The sequence below is a fragment of the Elephantulus edwardii genome, unplaced genomic scaffold (genome assembly GCF_000299155.1).
Source record: "Elephantulus edwardii isolate Elephantulus edwardi_28Jun2011 unplaced genomic scaffold, EleEdw1.0 scaffold00133, whole genome shotgun sequence".
In the NCBI taxonomy this organism is placed as follows: domain Eukaryota; kingdom Metazoa; phylum Chordata; class Mammalia; order Macroscelidea; family Macroscelididae; genus Elephantulus; species Elephantulus edwardii.
Window position 1 is genome coordinate 5049507 of NW_006399883.1, and position 12840 is coordinate 5062346.

General features: G+C 40.4%; 1 protein-coding gene across 1 annotated transcript in view; it reads left to right on the forward strand.

The window, feature by feature from the left end:
* OBSCN (obscurin, cytoskeletal calmodulin and titin-interacting RhoGEF) overlaps positions 1–12840 on the forward strand; it is a 212129-nt gene that overhangs the window by 33474 nt on the left and 165815 nt on the right. The window contains 3 exon segments of the mRNA XM_006894039.1: positions 5698–5973; positions 10089–10364; positions 11133–11408. Of these exon segments, the coding sequence (XP_006894101.1) occupies positions 5698–5973; positions 10089–10364; positions 11133–11408 (828 nt within the window).

A 12840-nucleotide genomic window follows, 5' to 3' on the forward strand; every position in this document is an offset into this window, starting at 1 on the left:
ACTTTTATTCCTCTTTTAAAAAAAAATTAATGTGTACCCTTTTTATTGGTAGTTGTTGTCATGTGCTATCAAGTCACCTGTGACCCCTAGTTACCCTATCTATGTACAGCATCTCTGAAGCCTGCCCTGTCCTGAGCCCGTCTCATTGATTCTGACACACCAACCCCCACTGCCCCAGTCACTGTATCAATCCATCTTATCCAGGATCTCCATCTCCTGTACTGTCCTTCCAAGCTGGATGTCCTTCTCCAAGGACCAATGTCTCCTTGCCATGTACCCAAAGTATGGTTCAGCTAAACAATTCCATTTTATGAAGACTTCAGAGAATATTTTTGGTTTAAGGTTTAAAGATAATATCAGGGTAGTCATTAGGGTTTGTTGGTTCTTCATTACTCCAGAGAATCCATAAGAATTTGAAGTTTTGTTCTGCATTTCAGAAAGGCAAGACTGCCTTTTCCTCAGGACTACTCTGTGGGATCTTTGGCCCAAATGTTCCTAGATGGTAGCCTATCATCTAGTTCTTCGGGTGTCATGGCACAGGAGACAGTTGTTCATGAAGGTGATTTCCCAGACATTCCATGCGTTCCTCATGTTCTTCACTCCTCTCCCTTTTTGGTACAGGTCAACAGACACCAACTGTAAAGCCATTGATCACCCTTTAAGATCGCACACACTGCATGATAAACTGGGAAGTAGAACAGAAGCATTAAACATATTATTAAGCCATCTGGTATGCCCCATTCAACCATGACCCTAAAATGTCAGACCAAGAAAATAAATCCCATACGGCATTTTGTTGTACATAAACAGCTTTATCATCAATTCCTTCTTTCATTCATTGTTCTGAATGTATCAATCTTGGAACTTTTGCCAATTCAACATTTTTATACTTGTACAATCAGTATAGTTTTTCCTATAAAGATTAACACCCTTTCTTTTTCCTTCTTGCCTCTGACAATCATTATGAAGCTTTGGTCTTTATACATTTTTTAAAAGAATTTTTTATCTATCTATCTATCTATCTATCTATCTATCTATCTATCTATCTATCTATCTATCTATCATCTGTCCTCTATATCTATCTATCTATCTATCTATCTATCTATCTATCTATCTATCTATCTATCTATCATCTATCCTCTATATCGATCATCTATATCTATCTATCTATCTATCTATCATCTGTCTATCTGTTTTTATGTGTGTACCTTCAAATTGGATCTGACTGGTACAGGAGGCGATTTTTCCTCCTTCTTCAGCAGAGCATCTGGTGGATTTGAACCGCGCACCTCTGGAATTGCAGTGCAATTTCCTTCCACTAGGCCACCAGAGCTCGCCTGGTCTTTATACTTTTACCTTTTTTTGTCTTTTTATGCATATAAGGGCATCCAGTCATTATCCTTTTCTGATTGACTTTTTCCACTGAGTGTGCTTTCTCCAAGCTCCATCCATACTGTAAAAGGTATTAAGGCTTCATTTCTCTTACTGGTGAAATAGCATGTATGCATGTAGGATATATGTAACCCATTTTGTTTATCCATTCATCTGTTGAAAGACATTTCAGTTGTTTGTACTTTTTGGTTACGATTATTGTGTTGCAGTGCCCATTACTTTACAAGAATGTGTTTAAATTTCTGCTTTCTCCTCTTTTGGGCATTTGCCTAGAGTGGAATAGCTCCAGTAGCTTGTGGTTGTTATTGTTAGATGCTGTCGAATGTGGCTCATAATGAGCAACCCTCTGAACTGAGCTGACCAGATTTGAACTGCATACCTTTGAAATTGCAGCACAGTTTCTTAGCAGTAGGCCACCAGAAATGTATTTGGTTCAAATCCACCAGTTACTCCACAGAAGAAAGATGGGCAGTCACCTTTTGTGCGATTTATAGTCTCTGAAATCCTGCTGAAGGGTCAGTTATGAATTAGTTCTGACTCTGTGGTACACAACAACAACAACAACAACAACATGGTAGTTTTAGAACAATACATCAACAGAGAACTCCCAGAAATACAAGCTGAGTTTAAAAGAGGCCGTGACACTAGGGATTTCATTACTGACGTCATATGGCTCTTGGCTGAAAGCAGAGAGTACCAGAAGGATGTCTATTTGTGTTTTATCAACTATGCAAAGACATTTGACTCTGTGACTCACAACAAATTGTGGCTGACACTGAGAAGAATGTGAGCCCCAGAGCACTTCATTGTGTTCCTGCAAAACCTATACTCAGACCAGGAAGCTGTCATCTGAACAGAGCAAGGGACCACTGCGTGGTTCAAAATCAAGAAAGGAGTGCATCAGGGATGTATCCCTTCTCCATTCCATTTCAGTCTATATATAGAACAGATCATTTGAGAGGCTGTACTTTATGAAGAAGAATGTGATGGACTAGGAAGCAGGGCTGGTAACTCACTTGTGAAAAAATGAACCCTTGAAAACCCTATGAGTACCAGTGAAACATTGTTTGATGCAGTGCTGGACAATGATTGCCTCAAGGTTGAAGGCAGTAAATGCCTAGGGAATTTACTAGGGAAGAAATGCCTCCTCAAAGTAAAGCCTACTTTAATCATATTGGTTCAGAACAGTGTGCAGTCAGTGGGAGGCCTTCATTTACTCATGTGATTTGACTCATGAGGAGAAATAAATGTGGGTATTCCTTAATAATTAGAACATGGGCTATACAAAGTATGGATCTAAGAAAAGTGAAAGTTGTAAAAAATGAAGTGGAATAAAATGCAGACAGAAATGGAAATGGAATAGGAGGATGGATATCCTAGGCATGAATGTCTTGAAATGGAATGGCACTGACCTTTTTAAATCAGATGACCACATGAACTTCTATCTTGAGAATAACATATTGAAGAGAAATAGTGTCATATTCATTGTAAAACAGAGCATTTAAAAATCTATCCTGATGTACAGTGCTGTCAGTGGTAGGATAATATTCATGTATATACAAGGAAGACAAGTTAATATAAGAATGATTCAAATTTATGCCCAACCATAAAAGCCAAGAGTGAAAAAATTGGGGGTTTCTGTCAATTTATGCAGTGTGAAATTGATCAAACTTTCAATCAAGATGCACTGATAACTGTTGATGTTTGGAATCCAAAAATTGGGGTGGAGAAAAAAGGATTGATGATAGAAATGAGCCCAGATTATTCATAGTAGAATTTTGTACAATTAATGATATATACATTACAAATACCTTTTCCAAAAAGCAAATGATGACAATACACATGATGAACCTCACCCAATGGAATATACAGAAATCAAATAGACGCAGTGGAGAAGTTCAGTGTCATCAGTTAGAACAAGACCAGGGCCCACTGTAGAACAGACCAATGATTGCTCACTTTCGAGTTCAAGTTGAAGCTGAAGGAAATGAAAACAAGCACAGGACAATGAAAATATGACCTATATGATCTTGGATATATCCCACCTTTAAAGACCGTATCAAGAATAGATTTGATGCTTTGAACACTAAAACCCAAAAATTAGACCAGTGTAGAATGACATCAAGGGCATCATATTTGAAGAAAGCAAAAGATCATTAAAAGGACAGGAAAGTAAGAAATGTCAAAAATGAATGTCAGAAGAGTTTTTGAAACTTTATTGAAAAGAATCAAAAGAGAAAAGAAGAGATGATGGACTAAGAGAACTGAACAGAAGATATAAAAATATATCTCAAGAAGACAAAACAAAGCATCATAATGAAATAAACAAAGGACCTGTGAAAACCAAAATAAAAGAACATGCTCAGCATTTTTCAAATTGAAAGAATGAGAAAAAAATGATCAACACTGTGAGTGGTATCACTGTAAGATTCTATGGGCAAAATATTGAATGATGCAGGAAACGTCAAAAGAGATGGAAGGAAGGCACACAGTCATCGTACCAAAAAGAATTGGTTGACTTGGAACAATTCCAAGAATCAGTACCACCACTCCAGGAATTGATGGCATATTAATTGAGGTGTCTCAGTGAACAAATCTAGACCTGGACAAGCTTATTTGTCTATGTCAACAAATTCGGAAGACAGCTACCTGCCCAGCTGACTCTATGAGATCTATATTTGTGCCTATTAAAAAAAATCCAATGGAACACAGAAATATTAAACAATATTATGAATATCACAGGCAAGTAAAATCTTGCTGTAGATTATTTAAAAAGTGGTTGGAACAGTGCACTGACAAAGAACTGCTAAAAATTCCAAGTGCTTGGCACACAGGAGACCTTTCTTCATTGACGTTAGTACTGAATGATTGAATGAATGAAAAAATTGAAAGTGAATGGAACTTGAAACCTCAGATTATACATATATTCATCTAAGTTTGACAATTTGAGGTTGAGCACATAAATGGTGTGGCTTTGGAGCAACTTGAAGTCTCATACACAGCTGGTGCATATGTAAGATGTAAGGTGTTACAATCACTTTGGAAACAAATTTAGCAATACCTGGTAGATGCAAATATGGTCCTACATTGATATACACTATGTCCCAGTAGTTTCATATGCCTACCACTGAGATATAAAAAAATGCTGCTAGCACATCTCTTCATAGTATTTTCAAATTAGAAATCACCCAAATGACCCTTATGAGGAAAAAGAATAGCTTATAATGTGTTCATAAATACCCTATTACCCAGCAGTAGGGAAAATCCCCCAAGAAAATCCTGTTAAATCCAACAGCATAGATGAATTTTATGGCATTATGTTGAGTAAACAGAACAAACATAAACAGTACTTAACATACTCATAATGTTCTTCCATTCATGTGAAATTAAAGAAGCAGGCAAAGGCAAAGGTAGCTTATGGGGCTAGAGATGAGAATTAGCCACCATTTAGGGTGTTAGGAGTGATGGGTGCCTGAAAATTGTGTTTGCTTTGTATAGTGGTTATATGGGGAATATGTATGTAAACATCATTGAACTATATAGTTACTGAATTTTATTCCATCTACACTATTTCTTTATAAAAGGACTAACATTTTGGAGTACATAGTAAGACCTCGGGGAGGGCCTTTGGATTTAAAAGTCAGTTGTTATTTTGTAGGAGCATTCTTCTAAGTGGTCCAGCACTCTTCTTTCAATATGCTGTACTGAGATAACCTGGGGTAGCCCTGATGCTGAACCTTGTGCCATTGTGGTGTGAAATGCCATAACAGTTATCCATGGTGGACAGTGTTTGGTGGGGCACCCAGTTTAAGAGAGGTTTGAAAGCAGGAATGGCAGCTGCTTCCTATACTACATGCCTCTGGAAACTTTATGAACATAGAGAAACGATGATAGTTACAGAAAGGCTTCAGGTTTTTTGTTTATTGGGTCTCTATGAGTCATGCTCGACTCAACGGCAAGCCACACAACAACAACAGTAGTATCTGAAAGTGAAAATAGTGAATAAGATAGCCCTTCTTTGCTCTCCCAGCACTTAATGTCACATGGAAAAGGCAATAAATTATTAGTTACAAGGACTGTAACACCCTCTACCACCTCCCACCAGTCTAGATAGTGCTCAAGTCAGGATATCTTCAAATGTTATGCTTGAAACTCTATGACATGGGTTCTTGTATGTGAGTTCAAGCCTAATAGCACGTGGGACACATAATACTGAGCTTAAGAGGAAATTTAGTGCTTTGATGTTTGTGAAAAGCATCAGTTCTAGGCTTGTGTTTTTGACCACATGTCCCTCTCTGTCCCCAGAGCCTGCAGTGGTGTTTGTCAAGGAACAGCCAGCACAAAATGAGGTGCAAACTGAGGCGGGGGCTAGTGCCACACTGAGCTGTGAGGTGGCCCAGGCCCAGACAGAGGTGACATGGTACAAAGATGGAAAGAAGCTGAGCTCGAGCTCGAAGGTGCGCATGGAGGCCACTGGCCGAGTGCGGCGGCTGGTGGTGCAGCAGGTGGGCAAGGTGGACGCCGGGGAGTACAGCTGTGAGGCCGGGGGCCAGAAGGTCTCCTTCCGTCTGGACGTCACAGGTGGGTTCCATGCTTAGCAGTGGCATTAGGTACCGGGGTTAAGGGATGAACATGCTGCCTCATGGCTTGGTTTCTCACAAAGGCCTCACTATCACAGTCGTTTAAAGGTATTTGCTAAGAGCAAAGACTTTATTGACGTTTTGTGAAAATTTACACAAATTAGGTTACTACTGTCTGACACTTTTTGCATTGTGTCATCTTTGTGTTGTTTGTTCTTCAGTACTCTTTTCTACCCTCTTATCTTCTCATATGTGCTTTTTAAGTAATTGTGGACGTTTTGGTCGCAGATGACTTCTAAGTGGAGTACAGATCTTATGGGTAAAATCCTTAATTTTTGTGTGTCACTTTGCTATTTCACTAAAAGGCACTCATAGACAATAGACAATAGACTAATTTTAGGTTTACAGAATGTCTCAGGAGCCAGGCTCTGAGAGTCCTCTGCTCTCTGCTGTTCTAGTTTGTCTGGCTTTGGTTTCCTCTCTTCTTTAAGAATTTACATTCTGCTCCATACCTTTCTCCTGCTTTATCTAGGACCATCTACTGTGACCCCAGTAAAACATATCAGTGGTAGCTACCAGGCACTATATGGCCTCAGCATAGATAGATAGATAACTTCTTGTCCTATTTTTTGCATACATTTTACAACTCTTAAGAAAGTTGTAGTTATTTCTGTTTTAAGATAAGGCACAAGACAATTTATTCACCTACAAGAAAGTTTTATAATTTTCCAAAGGCTGCACAGTTAGAAAATTACAAAGACAGAATTTAAGTCCGGTACTCTGGAATAATTTTCCTTCTGCTTAAAGAACTCTGTCTGAAGAAAAGGATTTCTTTTAGCAGGCGAACTTTCTCTATTTCTTTTAGTTCCTTAAAATGTCTTTAGAAAGTGCTGAAGTCTATTTTTTCCAAGGTATCAAATTCTTCCTCTTAATTCTAGAATAATGCACATTTCTTTCTAATATCAGCTGTCAAACTTACTGTGATTCATTTGGGTCACATATCTTTATTCACCTACATATTTTTACATTTTATCTTTGATTTCAGGACTTTAGCAATTTAATGCTGAACCGCAGTGGCTTTGCCCTGCTTGTGGGTTATTGTCTTTCATTGGACATAGAAAATTCTTATCTGTTCTGTTTTTGCCTCATTTCCTTTCCTTTCTCCGGTACTCCATCTCCTCATTAGACCTATATCAGATCTTCCTGTTAATTTGCACAGGTCTGGCATGTGTGTGGACAGGTCTGGCATGTGTTTATCTATGTCTATCTTTTAATCTTTTAATCCTTTCTTTTTCTCTGCTTTAATCTGAATAGCTTTTAAAAAACTATCTCTAATATCCTAATCTTCTGTTATATTGACTTTAATTTGCTACCAATCCAGCTGTTTATTGTGATGTGTTTAATTTCAATAATTGCATTTTCATGCTCTATAATTTAAAATGTACTGGTTTTTAAAATGGAATTCAGTTTCCTGGTGAAATGAATCTTTTCCATATTGACATCTTTACTTCTTATACTAAAAGATTAATTGTTACTATTGTGTGGACTGATATCTCTATTATCCAACTCAAAAGATATGGTCTTTCTCTACCCTCTAATATTTGCTCCTGTCTTTGGCATGTCTGTAAGATGCTTGGTTGACATGATGCTTTTCAGACGTTATTTGTGAAAATTCTTGAAGATGGGTGATGCAATGTTACTCCTGAGAGAGAATGCTTGGCTAAGCAGACCAAGGACTAAGTATGTTCTTCCACTCAGGGACCTCAGCTGACCTCAGGATGCTTTGCAATTATGCTTAGGGTCATCTGGTTCTTTCTTGATTCTGGGTAAAAGTCCTCCAAGAAGTCCAGCTAGAAGCTTGAGGGAGTGTGTCAGGGCCCTCTCCCCCTCCCCTAGCTAACTTTTAAGTCTAATATTTGTTTTTAATCATTGATAAATGCTAAAGCTGTTCTTTGCTTTCATAAGTTTTCTCCTGGCTTCTTATCTCCTAGACCTGTGTGTCTTTAAAACTCATCACACATCTTGACAGGAAATAAGCAGAGTATGGAACTCAGTTCTCCCTTTTTGTTTTTCATGGGGACTTGGGTCCTCAGTGACTCAGTTTTGTAGTATCAAGTGCTAATAAGGAGACAGAGCAACTGAAACTCTCCCACACTCTTGGTGGGACTGTAAGTGGACAAAACCAATTTACAAAACTGCTTGATAATATCTACTTACAATACACACTCGTTAATTTCCTAACAATTACATATATGAACCAAAGACTTGCACAAAATTTTTCATAACTATTTGCCATTAAGTGGATTTCAAGTTATAATGACCTTATAGACCAGAGTAGAATTGCCCCTTTGGATTTGTGTGGTTGTAAATATTTTTTATCTATTTTCATTTTAAATTTTTTAATATGACTGATTTATTTATAAAGTTTGAATACATTGTTTTCCACAAAAGATCCTTCCCATCTCCTTCATCCCACCCACCCATTAAATTAGGTAATGCTAGGTCGCTATGAGTCGCAGGCGACTCGACGGCACATAACAACAACAACAACATGATTAACACCCTCCCCCCATCCTCACCCCTTTATTTCCCCCCTCCCCCCCCTTAGATCTTCATACTCATCCTACAATAATGGTTTTATACAGTATTTGTCCTTATTGGAACTGAGTTAGTTCACTGTGCATAAAGCTCTCCAGTCCCTCCCAAGTTAGGTAGTAAACAATGTGATTGCTCCTGCATGCTGTGTAGAATTCCATTGTATGAATGTACCACAACTTCTCAATCCATTTGTTTGTGGGTGGACATCTGGGCTGTTTCCATGTTCTTGTGATGGTGAATAATGCTGCTATTAATATTGGTGTACAAGTTTCTGTCTGAGCCTCAGGTCTTATTTTCTTGAGGTGGATTCAAAGCAATGGAATAGCTGGGTCATATGGAATTTCTATGTTCAGCCTTTTGAGGAGGTGCCAAACTGCCTTCCAGAGTGGTTGTACTGACTGTAAATCTTGACAAGAGCAGACTGAAGTAGCTGGTGGGTTTGGACCACTAACTTTTCACTTAGCAGTCTAATGACTTAGTGTCATCTGCAGCACTAGGGCTCCTAGAACGGTTCATAGCCTCCCCAATTTAGAAGTGACCCAAATGACCCTCAACAGAAAAGGGAAAAGGAATGTGATGTATTCGTACAGTTGCATCTTATACAGCAATAGACAGCAAGCTTTGGCTACATCCAACAACATCGAGAGATATTATGGTCATTATATTAAATTTTATAAAGCAGACACAGAAAGCATATAATGTGCAGTTCCATTGATATGAAATTCATTACAGGCAAAGTGGTGTATAGTGATGTAGTCAACATGTTGGTTGTCTTTCTAGGTAAATGGTGACTAAGAAGCCAGAACTAGTTTTTATTTGATGTATATGATGATTATTTGGGGATACCTATACATAAAGTTCATGAAACTGTAGAGTGACAATTCCTACTTGTAAAGCATAGCTTGATAAAAAAAAAATAAAGTTTATGGAGGATATAGTATTGCCACAAAGTAGGCATAAAGTATAATAAGTCCTGCCAACTTGGAATGTGTGTAAGGTGGCAGTCTATCAGAGAAGAAAATCTAAACATTTCCCATTCAAATGAATGATAAAAAGGTGCTAAGGCTGTGCTTTGTCAAAGGTAGAAAACTTTCAAGACCCAGTAAACAAGGCAATCCCGTGGAATTCCAACTCTCACAGGTTTTGCTGTTGTAAGCAAGAAAACTCTGTCCCATTTGTTGGCTGTCATGTGAGAAAAAAAATAAGCCAATAACTCTGCCACCTTCCTTGAGTGTTAGGAATTGCTCCAGTCAGGACATCCTTAAACTATGTACATGCAACTCTGTGGCACTGTAAGTGGACAAAACCAATTTGCAAAACTGCTTGACAATAGCTACTGATGGCCAGTACACACCCTCCTAATTTCCCTTGGGTTTGTGAACACAAGCCTGGCAGCCCACAGGACAAATGATATCACTGGATTCAAGGGGAACTTTATTGAACTCTGGAATTTTGGTGTCTGTGGAACAGAGTGGCACCAGCTTTGAATTTCTGACCAGATGTCTTTCCTGTCCCCAGAACCCACAGTGGTGTTTGCCAAGGGCCAGGCAGCACGGAGTGAGGTGCAGGCAGAGGTGGGGGCCAGCGCCACGCTGAGCTGCGAGGTGGCCCAGGCCCAGACAGAGGTGACGTGGTACAAAGATGGGAAGAAGCTGAGCTCGAGCTCGAAGGTGCGCATGGAGGCCACAGGCTGTCGGCGGCAGCTGGTGGTGCAGCAGGCGAGCAAGGCGGACGCCGGGGAGTATAGCTGTGAGGCCGGGGGCCAGAAGATCTCCTTCCATCTGGGCGTCACAGGTGAGTCTTCTGGAAGTGGTAACAACTTTGTTTGCTGGGAAAAATACTTACAGCATTTAAAGATATAGATCTCTAAAATACCAAATATGAGACAGACAGTGACATTGAAAAACGGGAGAAAGACTTTGACAGTGACAGGAGAGCAAGAAGAAATGGCTAACAAACTTGGGAGAGCAGCTCCCCTAGATCAGCCATCAGGACAGTGCACGTGAAAGAGGGGAAGATAGAACCATATGCCCTGCAGCTGGATGAGAACACTGATATCCTAAGAGTTGACTTGGCTTTGGAAATCCAGGAACTTCCCTGCTCTGCTGGTGGGAATGTTCCTGTAACTGCATTTTGAAGGAACTTCTGGTGTTAACTGATTAGACTGAAGGCTGTGGTCATCTGAGCCCCAGTCCTCCCCTAAAGCCCTGTGTGCACAGGAGCCATGTCACAGTGCATCCCAACAGGAGTGACACTCATGCCATCAGCCTTAGGAGGTGTGAATACACCGTGGTAAATGTTGGAACTGACCCATAACTGACACTCCAGGGGGTTTTCAAAGGTGGTAAATTGCACAGGCAGAGACTGCTCATCTCCCTCTCAAGGTGGATTAGAGCAGTGTGTGTTTGGGTGGCAAGGCAGGGCCCGGGATGCCTCCAGGTCAAAAGCTAGAGGTGGGGACTGGAGTAGCTTCCACATCTTTTGGCTCCCTTCTGGGCCTTTGCTAAGTGCTTTCTTCCCAACTTAGATAATGGCTCTTATGCCAAGTCTCTCTGTTCCCAGAGCCCCCGGTGGTGTTTGCCAAGGAACAGCCCACACAGAGTGAGGTTCGGGCAGAAATGGGTACCAGCGCCACACTGAGCTGTGAGGTGGCCCAGGCCCAGACGGAGGTGATGTGGTACAAGGACGGCAAGAAGCTGAGCTCGAGCTCGAGGGTGCGTGTGGAGGCCACTGGCCAAGCGCGGCGGCTGGTGGTGCAGCAGGCGGGCAAGGCAGACGCCGGGGAGTACAGCTGTGAGGCCGGGGGCCAGAAGGTCTCCTTCCGCCTCCATGTTCCAGGTGCGTTCCATTCTATTCCACCATCCTGACCGCAGGACCTCTGCTCCACACTCATCCTGGATTTCAGATCCTCCCTTCCTGCACGTCCTCCTCAGGACATCAGAAACCTAGTCCTGTCTCTGCCTCTCCAGTTCACTCTCACTCTGTCAGAGTTACCAGGCTCATGTGCGGGTGTGTGTGTGTGTGTGTGAGGGTGGGGGTGGGGGGTTGTATGGGGGTGGTCCTAGCTTTCTCTTGCCTGAACCAAGTACCCTGTACAATTGAGATTCCATCAGAGGCCTTGGTTTCCCTGAGCCCTGCTGTGACCTGGCCCACCCACTTCTCTCTTGTCCATCACATTCCAGCCAGACCAGCTCCTTTTAGGTTGCTTAATTTAGCCTGCTGTAGTCTTTTCATTTTCATTTTCACAACTTTTTATTTGAAAAATATTATAAATTTAGAAAATGTTGTGAAGATAGTACATTCAAGTCTTCTTCTCTCAATGGTTATGTCTTATAATACCAAAAGTAGTATAATACCAAATAATATCAAAAGTAGGACACTATATGATGTGCGTGCTTAACTCGGTGTCACCTAATACTTGGGTGGATCTGTGCAGTTGTCACAAAGATCTACTTCCTGCTGCCCCTCAAACTCTCACCTACTCACTTTCCAGTACCATTTCTTTTATTTTTTAAAGTTTTGTTACTTGCATAATGCAAGTTGGTTTTTTAAAATTTTTAAATTTTTATTATTTGTGCTTGTGCGTGTACCGTCAAATCAGATCTGACTGGTACAGGAGGAGATTGTCCCTCCTTTCCCGGCATAGCATCTGGTGGATTCGAACTGTGCTCCTCTGGGATTGCAGTGCAGCTTCTTGCCACTAGGCCACCAGAGCTCCCCTCCAGTACCATTTCTAACTCCTGGCACAACTACTACGTTCTCTGTGTGATGTGTCATTTTGAGAATGCAGCATAAATTGAATCATCCAGCATGTAACCCTGGTCTGTTAGCATCATCCCCCCATCCCTACTCAGCACAATTCTACTGAGAATCTAGGTTGTTGCATATCACTGTTGCATATCATTGTTGTCCTTTTTATTTTGAGTCCTATTCTGTGGTGTAGATGCAGTGTGTTGAGCCATGCATCTGATAATGGATATGAGGGTTGTTTCCAGTTTTGGGGTAAAATGAACAACGTGTTTATTAATAATTATGTGTAAGTTTTTGCAAAGAACTGTATTTTTATTTCTCTGGGTAAATGTATCTATTTGAACATGCAACTTTCATGTTTAGCTTTGTAATGAACTTTCCATACACTTCAGAGTGGCTAAACAATTTTATGTCCCATAGCAGTATATATTTGACATTTACTGTGCCACTTGTTATTGCTATTATGTTTTTATTGAGCTCTTCCAGTAAGGATATTTCTTTTGGTTTAATTTGCATTTCC